This window comes from Hypanus sabinus, chromosome 13 (assembly GCF_030144855.1).
Source record: "Hypanus sabinus isolate sHypSab1 chromosome 13, sHypSab1.hap1, whole genome shotgun sequence".
Taxonomy (NCBI): Eukaryota; Metazoa; Chordata; class Chondrichthyes; order Myliobatiformes; family Dasyatidae; genus Hypanus; species Hypanus sabinus.
Window position 1 is genome coordinate 4,134,211 of NC_082718.1, and position 23,344 is coordinate 4,157,554.

Consider the following 23,344-nt stretch of genomic DNA (forward strand, 5'->3'; position numbering starts at 1 on the left):
AGAAGTTAATCCATTTTTTGCCCTTTTGCTCTTAACAGCCATTAGCCTCCTTTCAATGATGTAGCTATCTATGGTTCTAATAATTGTCACTATTTTTTTAACAGTGCGTTTTTTTGGCTTAGCTGCAGTGACTGCATATTCAAAGAGAAACATTCGAAATGTTTGGGAGATGTTTAGTAGATATGATAACATGCTAATCATTTATAGTGTTCACCTGACATCCATGAAGAAAGATATTATGCACATGCCGATAAGATGTTGCTCTTGAATCAGGTATGATTTGTTTTTGAATATTACAGTCTGTCAGAGTAAACTGGCTAGTTTGATCTTTTTCTACACAGAAGTAATGTTAATGCAATTTGCTCTTTACCATTCTCCATCAATAAACTTGGCAATGCAGAAGTCTCCTCGACGGGGTGAATAGGAGCCCTCTACAGGTGGATGAGCTGCTATCTCGGTCCTCATGCTCTCCATTAATTTCTCCAGCTGAGTACCTGCAAAGAAGAACAGAGTAAAGGCTAAGTAAATATAAACATTTACTCTATCTTAATTAACACATTGCCATAAACTTAAGAGCGTTCCAGGAAGAGTTATGCAGAGAGAAATGTTTTGGTGAAGAATACTCAGTGAATAAAACACCATTAAAAGAAAATAAATGGCAACCCTTGTGTCAAGATAAAAAAAAATTGAACTTCTGACTAAAACATTTCTCATCAAAAGTTATATTGTAACACATCATTGCAGAAAATCAGTTTTACTGTCCGTGTGTGTGTTTTAATTTGAAGTCAAAATCAGCAAGGAAGAAAATTATAGATATTCTAAATCATTTTGTAGATTGGATTGCTGATGCTTTAACTTTAAATCCAGCTGATTATGATTTCAAAATAAATGCAAGCAAACCTCAGAGGCTGAAGGCATAATTTGCTGCTGTATATGGCAAGAGGAAAACTAGAATTCCATCTGCTTCCTAGATCTGGGAACAGTGAGTGGCTCACACAAACAATTCATGTTATCCTGTACAAAACCAGCTTCAGTGTTGTTCAGAAGCTTATCAGGGTCCATTTACAATGTAGTTCAGCTGAGATACTGTGCTAGGGCTTGCAGCCCTTTTGTGAGTCACCATATAGTTCTTGGGGCGAAGGATCCCAAATATAATAAACTGAAGACTGGGTAACTGCTTTTCCTTATTCATCATTGTGAATAAGCTCTCATCTGGCTCAAGTAAGACTTCTCCATCAACTACATGAATGTGTTTTAGAACCGTTTGGGCATGGTCAAACGTAGATAGTAGGCTGAACTTTCCCTGCGGTTTCTCTTTCTGATTCTGAATTTACAAACTAACTGCATCATATAAAAATGACAAATAGTAAAATAAGTAGCTGAAGTATCCCAAAACTCCTCTTGCTGGAAACTAAAACTGACGCGGCCCATGCTGGCCAGATTGAAAGAGGTTGGGTGTTGGGGTCTGAGGTGAGGGTTGTGCTGGTTCGGCTTGCAGCTCTGCTCTGTGCTAAACTAAGGGCCCATTCTCTTTGCGGACCTCAGTTTAGAACACTATTTGCTTGTGTTTATTGTTTGCACAAATTTTTTTAAATTTCTGAGCACTTTGGGTGTTTGTCAGTGTTCTTTTTTTAAAAAAATGGGTTCTTTTGGATTTCTTTGTTTTGTGGCTGCCTATTAGGAGATGAATCTCAAGGTTGTACATATTTTGATAATAAATAAATTTGAACTGTTCAAATTGCCTCCTTTCATTGCCCTTTCCTAACGGCACTTCAATAATTTTCTCTTCGGCATCCTTTTTGGAAAATTAATGTCAAATTTGCTTCCATCATCCTTTCTGATGGCATATTTAAGATCATAATTATACCTTTTCTCTTACATTATCTCTTGTTTCTTTTGTCCATTATATTAAAGTTAAGAAGCTTTCGTCAATGATTTTTTAAAAATCTTCAGCAAAACCTTTTGTGATTTTGACATAATTTTAAACTTCTCCTTGATCTTCCTGTTCTTATGAAAATAAAATTCCTGGCTTCCCTTTTCACACATCTTCATCCCTGCTTTTCTCGAAAAGATTGCTTCTGGATCTTTTCTCGTAGAAAGATTTAGTCCTTCTTAAAGTATTTTTCTGACTATTTAGGAAGTTTATTTTGATCACCATTGTGCCCTCCATCTTGATGGACAAAATAAAGCCAGATTGTGATTTTCTTTTCTCAGTTAGAAGCCTCAAACACCAATTTCATCTTTCGTCATTGAAGGACACAGACCTATCTCTAATACCCCAACCACCAATCTAGATGGGCTCAATTGTTGATCAAACCAGTAAACAACATATCAATACATTTTGGTAGTCCAGTTTCCTTTTTTAAAAAATTCATCTGCTGGGAGAGCCTCTGTTCTATGAATTACATTTTAAATTCAAAGAACATTTTGTTATCTTCAATTATTATGTTGTGCTCTTTGGAAGTTCAAGTCACAACTGTTTTTTCTTCAAATACAATGAAGATATGCACAAAGCAAAACAAAAATAAGAATAGACACCTGCTTCTACTTCAAGACAAGGGCTTCATTTCCTGTGTATTTGGGAGTATAAATTTCAAAATGCAGCTGATCCACAACTCGTTAATGCGCTCCTAAACTCTGCTCTCCACAAATGCAATTAGAACAGCAAAGGATTACAGATGCTTCTCCTACACAACAGATCGAGCTAACCTGTGCAAAGTAGCAGGGCTGGGTCACCGGGCTCACTTGGAATGAAAAATAAATAGATGCGCCACAACTTTCCAAGTGTGAGCCTCTGAGGAAGAAAGTTAATTAAACAATCTACTTCAGAGACCAGAGCATAAAGTCCAGCTGGACAACTGCACTTCAATCCAGAAGGACATAACAGCCATTTTCAGAAGGTACATTAAAGGAGAGGTTGACTTCCACTTCCACGTAGATATAAAAGACTCCATGGATACTAGTTTAAGAAGAGCGAGTGACCTAAGCTAATTAAATAACTAAGCCCACAACATGTTTGCTGCTATTCCCAAATTATGATAGTGACCAACATTTTAAAACCATTTAATTGGCTGTAAGGCTATTTGGAACAATCTATTGTTGCAAAATGCAACATAAGCACAAATCTTGCTTTGAAATCATGCATACAAAACTGAGAGGTCTTTTGTCCATCCAAATTCTGGCCCACAAGCTCCTAGTGCTATGCGGCATTGGGAGCTTGCAGCAACATAGAATCATTTCTACGTGAGTTACTCTGTACTACAAAATACCCATCTCAATACAGCTGGTTTGATTCAAGGAATGGCAGGTTTGCTTATGGCATGATCAGGAACTATGGAATCATGGCTTTTAGAACCTACCCCTTGCCATGAATCTAATACCAATGTCACTGAATAGTCAGAGAACTTGTAAAACAAATACATTCCTTTCAGCCAGGTCACTGCATGGCCTTCAAAAACAGCAATAGAACAAAGTGGTCCAAAGTCTTGTCCCTAATTAAGAATAACTATCCTTATCTATTGCTAGCTTATGGACAGCTGACTACATCACCACTGGCAATACAAGCAGCTAATGTTCAGTCCCATGTACTAAGTAATGTTTTGGTAATGGGTTATTAATGATGCTCCAGCATATATGCTCATTCATTTCACTTCAGACTACTGGTGCTATTTCCTATCTTGAATAAGTAATCTTCTGGTTTGAACAGTTTTCAATGGATAACGTGTATTAAAGATGTTTTGCTGTGACATTCCAAAACAATTTTGGAAATACAGTGGATTCTAGTTAATTGGGACACATCAGGAGCAGTACATTTTGGCCCAATTAAGCAGCTGCCCCAATTAGCTGAAGTTTCATTGAAATAGTTAAAAAAAATTTTAAAAGACAAACTACTGCTCAACTGAGTAACAAATGATGTATTTAAATGAAACACTGAGCAAATTAGAACACTACCAATCTTATTTCAGTACTATAGAACTGTGTAATATTTATTGTCAAAGGAATTCAACCAGTGTGCACTGCCCAATTCTTTTGATTGACTGTAAATAAACAAATTCAGCGGAGGCACCTAGTGCAAGTTATGGATAGCCTTCATATAACGCTTTTCGATGATTGCATCCTCCTAATCTTCATTTTCATTGTAACATTCAAGATGATTGTCAACACCTTCAAATTCTTCATAGGTTCCAAATTGTTGAAGTAGTGAAATTGTTTCATAGCCTTTGAACTACATTGAGGCCATCTGTTTTCTCTGTGTATTTCACCCAAAGTAGTGAGCCTTTAATCTCTAGAATTTGGTACCTTCTTTATGCTATGGCTGGTTAGTAATAAAATTAGGAATAAAAACAGAAGGGCTTGAAAGTGCTACCCAGGTCTACAGGGTGGTTAGGAGGGCTTATGGAATGCTTGTTTTATTAGTTGAGTCATCGAGATCAAAAGTCAAGAGGTTATGTTGCAACTTTCTAAAACTCTGGGTAAGCTGCATCTGGAGTATTTCATACAGCTCGGGTTACCCCTCTATAGGAAGAATGTTGAAGCTTTGGAGAGGGTACAGAAGAGATTTACCAGGACGCTGCCTGGTTTAGAAGGCATGTGCTATCATGAGAGGCTGGATAAAGTTGGATTGTTTTCTATGAGGTGGCAGAGGTTGAGGTGATTGCAGTTTATAAGGTCATGAGAGGCATAAAGTAGATAAGGAGTATCAGTTTCCCATGGATGAAATATCTAATACCAGAGGGTTGCATTGAAGCTGAGAGGGGGTAGGTTCAAAGGGGATGCGACAGACAAGTGTCTTACTCAGACTGGTGGATGCCTGGATTTCGCTGCCTGGTATGGTGGTAGAGACAAGTAAATTAAATACTTTTAAGAGACATTTAGATAGGCACATGGACGTAAGGATGATGAAAGGATATGGACATTGTGTAAGCAGATCTGATTAGTGCTTGGGTGTTTTTGATTTGCTTTTTAGCTGCTTTGGCACAACATTGTCGGCTGAATGGTCTATTCCTGTGCTGTACTGGTCTATGTCTATTTTTTAAAAGAAGGACTGTTCTGACTATCACTCACACATTTTAAACTATTATCTGCAGAGCAATGACTCACTCTTATTCAGTTTTAAACCCATATTTACCGTTTAGCACTTTGAATATTGTGGCCTTGGATTGCTGTTAAGAGCTGTTTTGATACTTGCCTCAAGATAAATCTTAAATTAGATCAACAAAATCTGTTAACTTCAGCAATTGCAGTACATAGGAAATAGAGGAATAGGAATTTATATTTTTATAAGGCCCCTGAGGAACCCATGGAACACAAAGTACTCATACATTTCTGTTACACAGCTATAACACGGGTGTGCTTTTCAGAACTGACAATTTTTGTTGAATGCAGGTGCTGCAGGGAAGAAATTCAGCTACTGATCCGGCAGAGAAAAAGACTTAACATATGTAGGCTGAAAAAAATATTTTGAAGTTGTTTTGATGTTACTTTCTAACTGTTTTGAAAAATCTACCATGCAGCTTGACAAGTGCAGTTAGGTCCAGCTGGGTATTCAGCATCTGAAAGGGCTTCCTTTTGTTTCATCCTTTGTCAGAAAGTTATCTTGAACACTGAAAGTTTTAAGTTTTTAAAGTGATTACAGGAAACGAGAAAAGTCTTACAGATGAACCCTGTTGACTTCTTTTTCCAGAGTTGTTCTGTTTGAAGGATAATTGACAGGACACATCTTATGGATGCTATTACTATAGAATTCCAGAAAAATATTTATATAGTGCCACAAAAGAGAATGGAAGCTTTACTTAAAACAAAACAATGCTAGGTGCATTAAAAACATGGTGGCACGATAGCATAACCGTTAGTTCAATGCTGTTAGAGCACCAATAACCTGGTAAATTCTCACAATGTCTGCAGGGAGTTTGCATGTTCCCCCTGGACTGTGTGGGTTTCCTACGGGTACTCTGGTCTCCTCCCACACTCCAAAGACATACGTGGCAATAGGTTAATTAGTCACATGGGTGCAATTGAGCGGCACGAACTCATGGGCCGAAAGGATCTGTTACTGTGCTATATCTCTAAATAAAATTAAAAAATTATAAAGAGGATTCACCTCTATTTTACATCTTCAAGCAACATCCATGGGATCTTAAATGAACATACAAAACCTGATATATACTGCATCCCTTTGAGGTGACGTAATGAGCCAACAACTGCCAATTCTTGCCACCAGTGCTTGTTTTTGAGGGACACTATAAATAATAATAGGGAGCACAGTACAGGAAGGACAGATGGCATGCAGAAGTTCCCTGGTTATTTTCTAACACTGGGATTCGGCTCATAGAAACATAGAAAACATACAGCACAATACAGGCCCTTCAGCCCACAAAGCTGTGCCACACATGCCCCTACCTTAGAACTACCTAGGCTGGAGATCACTTGGGGCACTAGATGGAGTAGGTCGTATTTTGGCTTTGCTTCATTCATCTTTCAATTTTTTATCACCCTTTCACTTTTTATACTAAAGCGTTTATAACACTTCCATATGCCTGAACTTTGATTTTTAATCGCTGAAAACGAATACCAGAGGGCGAAAGGCATCAGCCGAAGGTAAGGAAGCCGGTAATGGAAGTTTGAAGGAAAGAAGGAGATCCTAAACTACTTAAACAATCTCCACTTAAAGAAACAGTCAAAAACAGGTAGATCTTTCAGAAGAGAAAAATTTAGGCTACAATGACTTCAGAAGCTTCTAATGTTCTATGATAACAATTTCTATTAATTGAAGGCAAATGGCTGACCTGCTAAGGACATCAATTGAGGACAGAGGGTGAAAGTAATAGACAGGTACTCTAACTGCAACGATGGTGAGTGGTGTCCCAAAGGGATCTCTGTGAAATTTCAAGGTTCATCATATTTATGCACAGTATGAATGATGGGATAGAGAAACACATACACAAGTTCACCAACAGCATCACGATAGACGGTACAGCAAACAAGGGAACAATGTGGATGAAAGTACAAAATTCCAAATAGATATTAATTGGTTAAGTGAATCTGCAAGACTAGGGAAAATGGTGTTATCTCTGAAATTTATAATGCTTATATTTTCAAGACACTGAGGGAATTCATAGGGTAGCAAGAATCTCTGCTGGCTGGGGAATCTAGGATGTAGTCTGATAAAAAGTTAGAATAATTGGAAGCAAAGTGTGATGGGTGTTTCTAACATTTTTTCCCCAAAAATAAAGCTAGTAATGCAAGTCTATAAATTTTCTAATTAGAAGTCAAATGGTTTTGAGGCAAAGACAGGCTTATGAAAAAGATCACAAAATCAGTTATATTGTCATTGAATGGCAGAAAATGCTGCAAGGTTAAATAGTCTTCTCTTTTACCTCTGTGCTTGAAATGAGTGAAGTGGTAAATATCACCAACATTTGATTCTATAGTTGATGGGTTTCTGCCCCTCAGGTTAAATAAATCAGTGTGCATCCTCTCTCAACAAAATGTACAGTACTAGAGAAACAAATTTCATTTTGAGAGGCTGTTGTTTGTACAGGATTTAAATAAACTCCCAATCCACGAGCATTTACATTTGACACAGCTGATCCAATAAGCCAAGAAAAGTTAAAATATTTGTTCTTGTCTAACTTTATGAAAAAAAGAACTCAAAATACACCAAAATCTGGCAGATTAAAATAAACAGAAGCCATTAGTGAAAATGAACTGAATTGTCACAGACTTGACCATTAGAGTTATTTTCATTTGTGGAACTATAAGACAATAATAATATTAGATCATGTTCCTTCTACACTGCTCCATCAAATACACTCAGGAGGGATACAGTATGGGAGAGTGCAAATTGAAAATGTCTCCTGTTTCTGAATGAACCTTTCTCAGATATCCATTCTTTCTATAGCATGACCCCCACTGAGATAGCTTCAGAGCCTCTCACTTCTATTGTCACTACCAACGTCCTCAAAGAAATGTAACCTCATGTTTAATCAGACAATTCAAAGCCTTAGACTTAACAATAACTATATTCATTGGCAGGTAGGAGAATAACAAATGATCTTATGGAGAAACTGTGTGAAATCCTGAAGGGCACAGACTAAGTGAATATGCACAGTCTTTCTTTCCTCAAGTTGGTGACGCGGGTTGGAGATAGAAAGGGCAAGATTTAACTAAGAGCCCAAGAGACAGCTTTTTTATCCAGAGGGTGGTCGGCATATGGAAAGAGTTGTCAGAGGAAGAACAACATTTAAAAGGAACTGCATGGATGGGCAAGGTTTAGAGGGATATGAGCCAAATGCAGGCAAAGAGAAGTAGCTCAGAAGGCATCTTGGTTGGCATGGACCAGAGGGCCTATTTCTGTGCTGTAAGATCCACTTATGTTTTCAATAATTTCAGATGAAAACCACTGATACAACTTTCTGGCATTGTAGCTGAAGGTAAGATTCTGCTTCAACTACAACTCTTCGGGGCAATAATTTTTGTGTCCCTTCACTAACCTACTGTCTTTTAATCCTTCCCACTTCTCATACTTGTCCAACCTCTCCATTTTGTTGTTTCCTCTGATCACTATTTTCCTCAACTTCCTAACCTGAAGACCATAGTCTGTGCGGATTGGTGATAATATCTCCTCCTCGCTGATGATCAACACTGGCACACCTCAGGGGTGTGTGCTTAGCCCACTGCTGTACTCTATATACACATAACTGTGTGGCTAGGTGCCGTAAACTATGTATACCTAACTGGACACGCCCCTCTGCTGACTGCTCCTGTGGATCCTCCCACAGACCCCTGTATAAAGGCAATTGGAGGCACAGCTCCCCCCTAGTCTCTGAGATGCTGTGCTCCATTTTGCTGCTAATAAAAGCCTATCGTTCACCTCCCGTCTCTGAGAGTTATTGATGGTGCATCAATTTTATTAGCAGCAATTTTAAAACAGGGAGAGCATTTTACGACCCGACAGACTGCATATTGACCCTCAATCTCTGGAAGCCAGCATCGATTTTGAACTCTGGCTTGCATGCTTCCAATCGTACCTGGAGATTCAAATGACCGAGCCTGCCTCGATGCACAAAATTCTCCTCTCCAGGGTCAGTCCGCGGGTCTACTCCCTGATCAGGGACCTGCCGACCTACTGAGGGGCACTGGATGTCCTCAAAAGACAATACCTGTGGCTGGTGAACACCCGTCTACGCAAACTTCGCCAAGGCCTGTGAGTCCAAACCACGAGTGGGGTTGAGCAGCACTGCGTGCGAGGCATGGGGGCGGCCATCTTGCCTGCCCGCCGCGTGCGCGGCATGGGGGCAGCCATCTTTGTCGGCGCCACCTCACCCCGCCTCCGATCCACGGGTGCTTACTGGGCACCAAGACAGCAATGCAACTCTGGCCTCTGTGACCCTCGACCAAAGCACTCCACACCAGCTCGCAAGGTCAATGATGGACATCCTGGTGGAGGGGCACAGGGCTAGCTGCCTGTTTGACACGGGCAGCACTGAGAGTTTCATTCACCCGGACACAGTGCAACGCTGTGGACTCGTGCCACAGCTGGTAAGCCAGAGGGTCACCGTGGCTTCTGGATCGCGTTCCACAGACATCCGGGGGGGTTGTGTAGCGACATTGGTGGTGCAGGGCACAGAATATCGGGACTTTGCATTACTGGTCATGCCTCAACTGTGTGCCCCTGTGCTATTGGGGCTCGACTTCCAGAGCCACCTGAAAAGTGTGACTATGGAGTATGACGGGCCCCTCCCATCACTCACTGTCAGGAATCCTCAGTTTTGTGGGACTTTGTCATATACCCCGCTACTGACCACACACACACTGACCCGCAGATCCCACCCAACACCATGCCAACGGACGCGCTACTGACACCACTTGCAGCCTCTCCACCCTCAAGATCCCTCCCCCACTGTTGTTTGCCAACCTGACCCCTGACTGTAAACCTGTGGCAACTAAAAGCAGGAGGTACAGCGCGGGGGACAGGGCCTTCATTATGTCAGAGGTGCAGCGGCTGCTCAGGGAGGGGATCACTGAGCCAAGCACAAGTCCTTGGAGGGCCCAAGTGGTCATTGTTTGGACCGGGCAGAAAAACAGGATGGTCGTGGACTATAGCCAGACCATCAATAGGTTCACACAGCTTGACGCGTACCCCCTACTCCGCATCGCGGATATTGTCAACCAGATAGCTCAGTACAAGGTGTACTCGACAATAGATCTGAAATCCGCTTATCACCAGCTCCCCATCCGCCCAGAGGACACCGCCTTCGAGGCGGGCGGCAGGCTCTATCACTTCCTGCGCGTCCCCTTTGGTGTCACAAATGGTGTCTCTGTCTTCCAGAGGGAAATGGACCAGATGGTGGACCAGTGCCGACTGAAGGCCACGTTCCCATATCTGGATAACATCACCATCTGCAGTCACGACTGGCAGGATCACCACACCAACCTCCAACGATTTTTCCAAGTGGCCAAAGCTCTTAATCTCACCTATAACAGGGACATGTGTGTATTTGGAACCACCCGACTTGCTATCCTTGGGTATGTCGTGGAGAACGGGGTCATTGGCCCTGACCCCGACCGTATGCGCCCCCTGTTGGAACTCTCTCTTCCCACCACCCTCAGAGCCCTCAAACGGTGCCTGGGCTTCTTTTCCTATTACGCCCAATGGGTCCCTCAAGGCCCGCCCCCTGGTCAAGTCCACTGCATTTCCCCTCTCAGCCGAGGCCCGTGCGGCCTTCAGCTGCTTTAAAGGGGACATTGCCAAAACAACGATGCATGCGGTGGACGAGACCATTCCCTTCCAAGTAGAGAGTGACGCCTCCGACTTCGCGCTGGCTGCTACCCTCAATCAGGCAGGAAGGCCGGTAGCATTCTTCTCTCGTACCCTTCAGGGCCCTGAAATTCGGCACTCAGTGGTGGAGAAAGAAGCCCAGGCCATAGTGGAAGCTATTAGGCACTGGAGGCACTATCTCGCCGGCAAAAGGTTCACCTTGCTGACCGACCAGCGCTCGGTTGTGTTCATGTTCGGCAACCAACAGCGGGGCAAAATCAAAAATGATAAAATTTTGAGGTGGAGAATCGAACTCTCCACCTACAACTATGACATCCTGTACCGGCCTGAAAGGCTCAATGAGCCCCCTGATGCCCTATCCCAGGGAGCGTGTGCCAGTGCGCAGCTCGACCAGCTACTCGCCCTCCATGCAGATCTTTGCCACCCGAGGGTCACCCGACTTTACCATTTCGTGAAAGCTCGAACCTGCCATACTCCCTTGAGGAAATCAGGACGATGACCAGGGACTGTCAAGTCTGCGATGAGTGCAAACCGCACTTCTACCGTCCTGAAAAGGCACAACTTATCAAGGTCACCCGCCCCTTTGAGTGACTGAGTGTCGACTTTAAGGGCCCCCTTCCTTCCACCGACCGCAATGTCTACTTTCTCAACATTATCGACGAGTACTCGCAGTTCCCTTTTGCCATCCCCTGCCCCGATACCACTGCCACGTCCGTCATAAAAGCCCCGTGCCAGCTCTTCACTCTGTCTGGATATCCCTGCTATATCCACAGTGATACAGGGTCCTCGTTTATTAGTGACGAGCTGCGCCGGTACCTGCTGGCTAGGGGTATGGGGAATGGACAGATGGAGAGGGAGAATGTCTCTGTGTGGAAGACCACACTCTTAGCCCTTAGGTCAAAGGGATTGCCGGTCTCTCGCTGGCAGGAGGTCCTCCCTGAGGCACTCTGCTCCCTGTTATGCATGTCCACCAATGCCACCCCTCATGAGCGACTCTTTTCTTTTCCCAGGAAGTCTGCCACTGAGACCACACTACTGGCTTGGCTGACGTCCCCAGGGCCAGTGCTGCTCCAGAAACATGCGAGGAGCAATAAATACTCCCCGATGGTCGAGAGGGTTCACGTACTTCATGTGAACCCCCAGTATGCCTACATGGTCTTACCTGATGGGCAGGAGGACACAGCCTCCGTCTGCAACCTGGCGCCCGCAGGAGCACCAGACCCCTACCCCGAACACTCCACGGTGACTATGAACCCCGTACCCACCGATGTATATACCCACAAGACACCGTGCACACCAAGCCCTACACAGACTCCTCATGACACTCCCATACCGGGCGCCATGCACACGCATGAGGGATTACTGACGCCTAATGGGCAGGCACCTCAAGTCAGGCCGGAGCCAGCACAACCACCGTCTCCGGTGCAATCACCACTGGTGCTACGTAGATCGCAGCGACAGACTGATAGACTTAACCTGTAAATATACTTGGAAGAAACTTTGCCCCGTGGGGACTCTCTTTTAAAACAAAGGAGGCACTGCTCCCCCCTCACTAGGCATAGCTCAACTACCATCTATAAATTTGCTGACAATACAGCCATTGTTGGTAGAATCTCGTATGGTGATACAGGAGTGAGATATGCCAACTAGTGGAATGGTGCTGCAGCAACAATCTGGCACTCAACATCAGTAAGATGACAGACCTGACTGTGGACTTCAGGAAGGGTAAGACGAAGGAACACATACCAATCCCCATAGAGGGATCAGAAGTGGAGAGAGCGAGCAGCTTCAAGTTCCTGGGTGTCAAGATCTCTGAGGATTTAACTTGGTCCCAACATATCGATGTAGTTATAAAGAAGGCAAGACAGCGGGTATACTTTATTTGAAGAGATTTGGCATGTCAACAAATACACACAAAAACTTCTATAGTTGTACCATGGACAGAATTCTGACAGGCTGCATCACTGTCTGGTATGGAGGGGCTACTGCACGGGGCTGAAAGAAGCTGCAGAAGGTTGTAAATCTAGTCGACTCCATCTTGGGTACTAGCCTACAAAGTACTCAGGCCATCTTCAGGGAGCAGTGTGTCAAAAAGGCAGCGTCCATTATTAAGGATCTCCAGCACCCGGGGCATGTCCTTTTCTCACTGTTACCATCAGGTAGGAGGCACAGAAGCCTGTAGGCACACACTCAGCAATTCAGGAACAGTTTCTTCCCCTCTGCCACCCGATTCCTAATTGGACATTGAATCTTTGGACACTACCTCATTTTTTTTTAGTATACAGTATTTCTGTTTATGCGTGTTTTTAAAATCTATTCAATATATCTATATTGAAATTGATTTACTTATTTATTATTATTATTAATTATTTTTTTCTCTGCTAGATTATGTGTCGTATTCAACTGCTGTTGCTAAATTAACAAATTTCACGTCACATGCTGGTTGATATTAAACCTGATTCTGATTCTAAAACAAGTTACATAGTTAATGCTCATAGTTCTGATGAAAAGTCATTCAAATATTAGCCTGGCTTCATTCCATACAGATGCTTTGTGACTTGGTGAGCACTTAAAGATTTGCTTTTTCAATGTTAGATTGAAGTTCTCTTTATGATAAGATCAGAGCCCTATGGCCCCGTGGGGGAAGTGCAGATACTTTGGCTATGATTCTTCATAGACCCACTGGCCAACTAGAATGCATGTAGTAGTATATTTGGATATTTTGCAGCATCAACTTCAAAATGCTCAGTGGCATGTAAAATTAACCAGTTCTATTGCGGGAATGCAAGCGCATACCCTACCATTTGGTCTGCCCTGCCCTATGCTTCAGTCCAAAAACATTCCATTTGTTGACAGAAGGAAAAAATATAACTGCAAATGATGGAAGTTTAAACAAAAACTGACAACACTGAAGGTACACAGAAAATCATGTGACTTGTAAGGCGAGAGAAACAACACTCCTGACTGATGACTTTTCAGCTCCCAAGACATTCCTTGTTTTTCTCTCCAAAGGTATTGTCTGATAGACTGAGTCGTTTCAGCATTTTGTTTTCTTTTATTAAATTTCATAAGAAATGAACCAAGGACTTGGATACGTTTGTATCTGAATACTCAGTTACATTTCATCAGAGGTGAACATGACCATTGATCTTAAATTAAAAAATATAAATGCAGGTAAATGATTTATTGCATACAGTACTGTGCAAATATCTTAGGCATAAAGATAGCTGGGGTGCCCAAGACTTTTGCACAGTACTGTCTTTGTCAACATGGAGCAGAGATTGAATTCCTAAATCTGTGGGAGCAAAGGATGTTGGAAATGATGAGTGTGGAGCAGGTGGCAGAGGAGTGGCAGGATGGGGAATGGCATGGGTGCAGACACACTCAGCTTTGAGATATTAGGCACGGTCAATTGATTCTAAACAATTGGTTTATTAATCATTACACATCAATCTCCCTGTTGCTCCCCTGCTTCCCATTCCCTCCCCTCTCCCTTCCCCTTTACCCAACCATGATTACCCTTCTCCTTGCCCCCTTCTTACTCCCATTCCACAATAGAGACCCTTATCAGAATCACTCACATATGTCATGAAATTTGTTTTTCTTGTGGCAGCAGTACAATGCAATACACAAAATTACTACAGTACTAAGCAAAAGTTTTAATGACCCTAATTTTTATATATATATGTAAAACACACACACACACACGCACACACCCGTGACCCATGTGTTATGTTTAATTACAGGTAGTCCCCAAGTTATGAACGTCCGACTTACGAACAACTTGTACTTATGAACCGAGGAAGGAGAACACTGTCTGCCATTTTAAGTTGTTGCTGTTGACACTGTGTTGAGTGTGTAACTTTGTATTTGGCTTAAATTTTTCTTAGCAAGATTCACTCTTTTGCAGTCGGCTGGTGTCACAGTGAGATCAGCGCCGGGCTTGAGAATGGAGGTTCCGGAGTTCAATCCAGTGACAGACTACTCCCGAGCGTGCTGGGTTGATGTCAAGCTCACAACTCGATCTCGTAAAAAAAAACACTGCCACCTCCAGTTTAAATTCCCACACGGAATATTGAGGAGGATCAAATACCCAAACCGAGCACAGCCTCCACTTGTCCTATTTAACCTGCAGTGGACTTTAGGACCCGGGGAATTAGGTGCGGTGGTCCTTAGGATCCAGCGGATCTCAGGAGCCGGCAGAGGTCTGGACCCGCCGCCCGCGGTGTTTCTGTTCCATTGACGGGAAGTGATTGCGATTGAAAATAAAGTGGAAATAATAAAGTGTTTGGAAAGAGGTGAAACACCTTCGGTCATTGGAAAAGTGTTAGGCTACAGTCAGTCAACCATTGGAACAATTTTAAAGGATAAAGTGAGGATAACAGAGCACGTGAAAGGCCCTGCCCCGATGAAAGCTACAATTATTACTAAGCAACGCAGTGGTTTAATTATTGGAATACATATGTTTCTTAAGTGTTTTATATGCATAGAAATGTAAAATATATACTATATACTAAGACAAATGTTTGTCTAACTGACGCTAAATAATACCGGATGTACTTGTTCTGACTTATGTACAAATCTGACTTAAAGACGGACTCAGGAATGGAACTCAATCGTAATCTGTAATCTGTTTACTGCCTGTAATCATCAGCAGCTTCATATTTTCAAATAACTTTGATTTAAATTCTTTTTCTACAATGTTCAAATGTGTCCGATGATCAGAAGTCCATCAAGATATTCTGAGGTTAGGGCCTAGCTTTCAAGACCTAAGATGTAGTTCAGGATCAGAATCAGGTTTATTATCAGTGCATGAAACTTGTTAACTTAACAGCAGCAGTTCAATGCAATACATAATTTAGAAGAGAGAGAAAAAAATAAAAATAATAATAAAGAAGTAAATCAATTACAGTATATGTTTACCGTATTGAATAGACTTAAAAATCATGCAAAAATAGAAATACTGCATATTAAAAAAAGTAAGGTAGTGTCAAAGATTCAATGCCCATTTAGGAATCGGATGGCAGAGGGGAAGAAACTGTTCCTGAGTCACTGAGTGTGTGCCTTCAGGCTTCTGTACCTCCCAACTGTTGGTAACAGTGAGAAAAGGGCATGCCCTGGGTGCAGGAGGTCCTTAATAATGGAAGCAGCTCTTGAGATTAGCGTGGCTCATAGAAGGGATGTACAAGCAATGCTGGCCATACATTGGAAGGTACATAGCCAAAAATAATTAGATATGGCTTTGGTACAAGTGAGAAAGCTTTTAGCACTATGGGGCCCTTCTGCATTCCATTCTTCACATAAGAATAATAACCTCATACTTCCTGACCATATAAATTATCTGTCATCTTCCTGTTCACTCACTTCAACACATTTTGTTTTAGAAGTTCATTTTCCCATTCAATCTTGTATTATCAGTACACTTGGACAGGTTACATTCTGTGTCTTTCACAGAAATTGTTTACACGTGCATAAAATATCATACTCTTTGGAAGTATACGTCCATATTTTGATGGATTTGTTCCCGGAAAAATGCTTGTGTCAAACTTTTGTTCAAAAACCAATGCTGGCTGTATCATTGGACTCCACAGAATTGGAACTTGGATTCTGTTTTGCCAAATCCCCCAAGCAGCTGCAGCACAGTGAAACACACACACACACACACACACACACACAAAGCATGATGATTTCTATCTGTCAACTCAGAACTTCAGACTAAATTACTCATGTCATGTTGAAAAACATTTTATATCTGCTGAAAAAGTCTGTCATCTTCCAGCTGTGACGCATACATGTGTTGCACTGGTCATGATCTTTCAAGAATCACTTGATTCTGCCATGGTGTCAGAGGACTGGAAGATTGCAAATATCTCACCACTCTTGGAAACTATAAGCCAGTTAGCCTAACCTCAGTGGCTGGGAAAGTGTTGAAGTCTATTATTAAGAATACGGTTTCAGGGTACATGGAGACCAATGATAAAATCAGTCAAAGTCAGCATGGTTTCTGTAAGTGAAACCTTGCCTGACAAATCTGTTAAGAGTTCTCTGAGGAAGTAACAAGCAGGGTGGACAAAGCAGAGGCAGTGGATGTGATTTTCAGAAAGTGTTTGATAAGGTGCCACACATGAGGCTGCTTAACAAGATAAAATCATACGGCGTTACAGAAAAGATACTGGCAAGGACAGCGGAATAGCTGACAGGCAGAAGGCAGGGAGTGGGAATAAAAGGGGTCTTTTCTGGTTGGCTGCCAATGACTAATGGTGTTCCTCAGGGATCAGTGTTGGGTCCACTGTTTTTCATATTGTTTGTCAATGATTTGGATAAAGGAATTGATGGAATTGATGACTTTGAGGCAAAGTTTTGCAGATGATACGAAGATAGGTAGAGGAGTAGGTAGTGCTGAGGAAGCAATGTGATTGCAGCAGGACTTAGACAAATTGGAAGAATGGGCAAAAAATTGGCAGGTGGAATACAGGGTTGGGAAATGTATAATACATTTTTGAGGAAGGAACAGCAGTGTGGCCTATTATCTAAATGGGGAGAATGTTCAAACATCAGAGGTGAGGGACTTAAGAGTCCTTGTATCATACTCCAAGAAGGTTAACTTACAGGTTGAGTCTGTGTTAAAGAAGGGAAATCCAATGTTGGCATTTATTTCAAGGGGAATAGAATATGAAAGCAAGGAGATAATGCTGAGCCTTTATAAGACACTGTTCAATATTGTCAACAGTTTTGTGCCCCATATCTCAGAAAGAATGCGTTGTCATTGGAGAGAGTCCAGAGGAGATTTACGAGGATGTTTCCATGAATGAAGGGGTTAACATACAAGGAGCATTTAGCAGCTTTAGGAATTGGAATCTTAGAAGAATTGGAATTTAAAAGAATGTGGGAGTATCTAATTGAAACCTACCAAATGTTGAAAGATCTAGATAGGGTGGATGTGGAGAGGATGTTTCCTATGGTGAGGGTATCCAGAACTAGAGGGTGCAGCCTCAAAATTGAGGGGCAACCCTTTAAAACAGAGATAAGGAGGATTTTCTTTTTTAGCCAGAAAGTAGAACATCTGTGGAATGCTCTGCCACAGACTTCAGTGGAAGCCAAATCCATGTGATATATTTAAGACATAAGTTGATCGTTTCCTGATTGGTCAGGGTATGAAAGGATATGGTAAGAAAGTAGGCGTATGGAGTTGAGTGGGATCCGAGATCAGCCATGATAGAATGGGACAGCAGACTCGATGGGCTAAATGGCCTAATCCTGTCCCTATGGCTTATAGTCTTTTGGTTTTACAAGAGCAGTTTTCACTAAAGAACAGAATAATTTCAGTTTCGGAATTCAGGATGTACAGTAGGTATGTGATTGAAGTGTCATAAGGTAGGTAAGAGAATTTGTTTTTCTTTGATGAACAGTCACCACTCAAGTTTTGAAACAGTGAACAAAACCACAAAACCAAAAAAATCCGCAGTCCAATCTCTGTGGTACTGTAAGTGTGTTCTGGCTCCCTGCATGCCTGCATTTTGAAGACCTTCACCTACTCCTGCCCATGAATACTTGAAGAGAACCCTTTTGAAGACCATGAAACACGGGAGAAGAACTAGGCCATTCTGTCCATCAAGTCTGTTCTGCCATTCCATCATGGTTGATTTATTATTCCTCTCAACATCCTCTCCCCATAACCTTTGACTTTCTTCCTAATCAAGAACCTTTCAACCTCCTCTTTAAATATACCCAACGACAAACCCTCTCCACAGCCATCTGCAACAATGAATTCCACACAGATTCACCACCTTCTGGCTAAAGAAACTCCTGCTCATGTCTTTTCTAAAGAGATGTCCTTGTAATCTGAGGCCCTGTGGTCTTAGACTCTCCAAATGTAGGAAACATCCTCTGCACATCTACTCTATCGAGACCTTTCAATATTTGATCTTCTTTTACTCCACTGATGCTTTTGTACCCTACAGATTAGTTACTTGGGCATCATCTGTACTCTCATCAATTGTGGAAATTAACGTCGGCGTTAACATCTTGACCTAGGTACTGTGTGGCAGTTGGCCATTCAGATGTGAGAGGCATTCACAGTCAAATTAAAAGTTTATCTTAATCCATCTTATAGCACAATTGGCTCTGTATCAGTCAGGAATGGAGAAAACTTGCCTGATTTCCTCCATTAACTCCCAGTGCCTCTTCCTCAGCCTATAAATACCTAAGCCAAGTAATAATGGCAAATATGGCAACATCAATAAAAATGTTCATGAAGCTGAACAACATAATTTTGGATAAACTGTGTTAGAATTAAGACTCTATGTAACACCTGTACTTCAACAATAAGGTTTATTCTGAAATGTCACCCAAGCGGCCCTAAGCGAATTCCTGAGCCACAACAACCCATGATAAGACAAAAAATATTCTGTAGCAATTCAAAATAATGAACCACTACTCCAGCAATAAAAAAGGACAACAAATACTGACTCACATCCCAAGGATGAATTAGATTAAATGTAACCACTCTGTGTGACATCTGCTTGCCCTCGCAATGTACGAGTTTCATTTGTTAGGAACTCTTATGTAGAACAACAACTCATTGTGTTTCATGGAAGCATAATGAAGTAAAATTGGAAATGGAGATAAAGGATATTATGAACAGAGACTCAGAATAAGATTTATTATCACTGTTGTATGTCATGAAATTTGTTGCTATGTGGCATCAGTACAGTGAAAAACAAAAATTACCATGAGTTACAATCAATCAATAATCATACAAACAGAATATTGATATATAAATAAATAATAGAAACAGAGGAATAACGAGATAGTGTTCAATGGACCGCTCAAAAAATCTCATGGGAGACGGGAAGAAGCTTTCCGAAAACTGTGAGTGAGAGTCTTCAGGCTCCTGCACCTTCTCTACAATAAGAAATAATGTCCTTGATGGTGAAGGTCCCTAATGTTGGATAAATTTCCAGAGGAGAGATATAAATAAGAGATGGAGTACTTGTAATTAGGTGGTGAATTCCACACACCTCTCAATTTTATTCATTTTATTTCATTTTAAACATTCCTTGAGAAGCACTGAATAATGTTAGGTTCATCTCATTGCTCACCAATAAATACTGTATATTGAATACCGGTCTATAGAAACTAGCCTCTACACCTAGGATTACAGAAGGGGGGAGAAATGAATTTGGATTCTTTCTGCAAATGTGGAAGAGGATTTTGATCACGTAGCCTGCTAAAACCTACAACTGAGATGGACTAAGATCAAATGGGCCCAGTATCAGAAGGTCAATTGTTCACTCTTCAGCAAAGATTCAGGCTATTCAGAAAGAGTAGAAACGCCAAATGAAAAGAGAAAGGAAGTTAAGAAATATTCGCTGAAGTCAGATGAATAGCAAAGAAACTTTAAATATCTCACCTTCAGAATAGGATAGAGCCAACAGTATGAACAGCAATTGAGGTTAATGCCATCTGGAGATCAATTTGTGTAAATCTAAATATAGAGACTGTGCTCACGGAAGGTGATGAGACAGGCATCATGCCAACAGTATAGGTTAATGTGGTTACAATAATAGGCCAACACTTGTTAGATACCCTGATCTCAGTTTATACTTTGAAAGAGTTTGAATTAGGGCTTTTTTTAAATATACATAATCAAAATACATTTAATTGAAATCAATTCAAAATTGAAAGCAACAACTATTCACCTGCTGTACAGAAAACAAATCCTAAATTGATTCCTGGGTATTATTACAATGCATGCCTGTTATAAGAGGATCTCTGAATCCAACTCCATTCCACTCAGTTATGTTATGGATTCCATGGAAACCAGCCCACTGTCTCTGTGCAGATCAACCTTCATTATTTGAAGTGATATTTTTCAGGTTAGCTTATGTTTTGAAATAGAGAAGAAGGCTCTCTAATAAAACATCTGATATTAATAGCTTATTCAGCATCACATACTGAGCTGACGACTACACATTTCATTCTGCCACCTGATGTACTGCAGGCTAAGAGTACAAATTATCAATGTGAACAGTAAGGCATTTGCCCAAATCATTTACAAAAACCAATAAAAAATAAATAATGCTAGAGATACTCAAGCAGATTCAGGCAGCTTCTGAGGTAGGAGCAACACAGGTAATATTTCAGGATGGTTGATCTTTCATCTATTCTGACCTACTGAGCATTTCCTAATCTATTTTTATTTCAAGATTTCCACCATTGCAACCTTTCTTTACAATCTTACCTCTTCTCCTCACTTGCCATCAACAAGTGTGTGGCTAGGCATAGCTCAGATACCATCTATAAATTTGCTGATGATACAACCATTGTTGGTAGAATCTCAGGTGGTGACGAGAGGGCGTACAGGAGTGAGATATGCCAACTAGTGGAATGGTGTCGCAGCAACAACCTGGCACTCAACGTCAGTAAGATGAAAGAGCTGATTGTGGACTTCAGGAAGGATAAGACGAAGGAACACATACGAATCCTCATAGAAGGATCAGAAGTGGAGAGAGCGAGCAGTTTCAAGCTCCTGGGTATCAAGATCGCTGAGGATTTAGCCTGGTTCCAACATATCGATGTAGTTATAAAGTAGGCAAGACAGTGGCTATATTCATTAGGAGCTTGAAGAAATTTGGCATGTCAAGAAAAACACTCAAAAACTTCTATTGTTGTACCGTGGAGAGCATTCTGACAGACTGCAGTGTCTCAGAAAGGCAGCATCCATTATTAAGGACCTCCAGCACCCAAGGCATGCTCCTTTCTCACTGTTACCATCAGGTAGGAGGTACAGAAGCCTGAAGGCACACACAGCTATTCAGGAACAGTTTCTTCCCCTCTGACGTCCAACTCCTAAATGGACATTTAATCTACCTCATTTTTCTTTAATATACAGTAGTTCTGTTTTTGCAAGTTTTTAAAAATCTATTCAATATATGTAATTGAATTAACTTGTTTATTTATTATTTATTATTTTATTTATTATGTATTAGATTAAGTATTGCATTGAACTGTTGCTGCTGTTAACAAATTTCACGTCACATGCCGGTGATAATAAACCTGATTCTGATTCCCCTGGTGCCTTTCTTCCTTCCCTTTCTCTTATCTTCTTCTCCATCCCTTTGCCTTTTCCACCTGTCACCTTCCAGATTCTTACTTCAACCCCCACCCCACACCCACCTGGCTTCACTTATCACCTTTCAGCTTGTCCTTTTTACCTTTCCCCCACCTTCTCATTCTGGCACCTTCCCCCTTCCCTTCCAGTCCTGAACAAAGTCCTTAGCCCAAAACGTCGACCTATTTCTACAGATGCTACCTGACCTGCTGAGTACCTCCATCATTTTGTGTATGTTGCTCTAGTTTTCCAGCATTTCTAGAATCTCATGTTTGTAATTTTTGTTTTGCTTTTTCCACTCACATTTATTGATTTTCATCCTTACAGAATGTATCATCTCCATACCATGAGAGAGAATCAAAAGAAATAGAAACATAGAAAACATACAGCACAATACAGGCCCTTTGGCCCACAAAGCTGTGCCAAACATGTCCCTACCTCAGAACTACCTGGGCTTTACCCATAGCCCTCTATTTTTCTAAGCTCCATGTAGCCATCCAGGAGTCTCTTAAAAGACCCTATCATTTCCGCTTCCATCACTGTTGCCGGCAGCCCATTCCATGCACTCACTGCATAAAAAAACTTACCCCTGACATCTCCTCTGTACCTGCTGCCAAGCACCTTAAAACTGTGCCCTCTCATGCTAGCCATTTCAGCCCTGAGAAAAAGTAACTGACCATCCACATGATCAATGCCTCTCATTATCTTGTACACCTCTATCAGGTCACCTCTCATCCTCCATCACTCCAAGGAGAAAAGGCCGAGTTCACTCAACCTATTCTCATAAGGCATGGTCCCTAATCCAGGCAACATCTTTGTAAATCTCCTCTGCCCCCTTTCTATGGTTTCCACAGCCTTCCTGTAGTGAGGCAACCAGAATTGAACAAAGTACTCCAAGTGGGGTGTGACCAGGGTCCTACATAGCTGCAACATTACCTCTCGGCTCTTAATCCCACGATTGATGAAGGCCAATACACTATACGCCTTCTTAACCACAGAGTCAACCTGTGTAGCAGCTTTGAGTGACCTATGGACTTGGACCCCAAGATCCCTCTGATCCTCCACACTGCCAAGAGTCTTACCATTAATGTTATATTCTGCCATCATATTTGACCTACCTAAATGAACCACTGCACACTTATCTGGGTTGAACTCCATCTGCCACTTCTCAGCCCAGTTTTGCATCCTCTCAATAGTTAATTCAATTCACACAAGACATGCAAATGTATAGTTGGCAATTTCTATTTATAGTACGGTGATACTTGGCTTGTTAGGTAAAAAATTGTGGGTAAATTTGGATACAATGATAGTTGGGTTCAATATAAGTGACCTTGAAGCAACAGTCAGTTCAGACAACAAAATGAATTTATAAAACACCATATGTTAACAATTTAGTTCTGCAGAAAAGAACAGATCCATGAAATGACACAAATTTATTATTAGTTTTGATT

The 23,344-nt window shown here is 41.5% G+C and overlaps 1 protein-coding gene across 1 annotated transcript in view; it reads right to left on the reverse strand.

Annotated features, from left to right (window-relative positions):
* Nucleotides 1-23,344, reverse strand: part of snd1 (staphylococcal nuclease and tudor domain containing 1) — a 990,315-nt gene that overhangs the window by 118,674 nt on the left and 848,297 nt on the right. Inside the window, exon 19 of the mRNA XM_059987006.1 lies at nucleotides 371-494. Within this exon, the coding sequence (XP_059842989.1) occupies nucleotides 371-494 (124 nt within the window). The remainder of the gene's footprint in view (nucleotides 1-370; nucleotides 495-23,344) is intronic.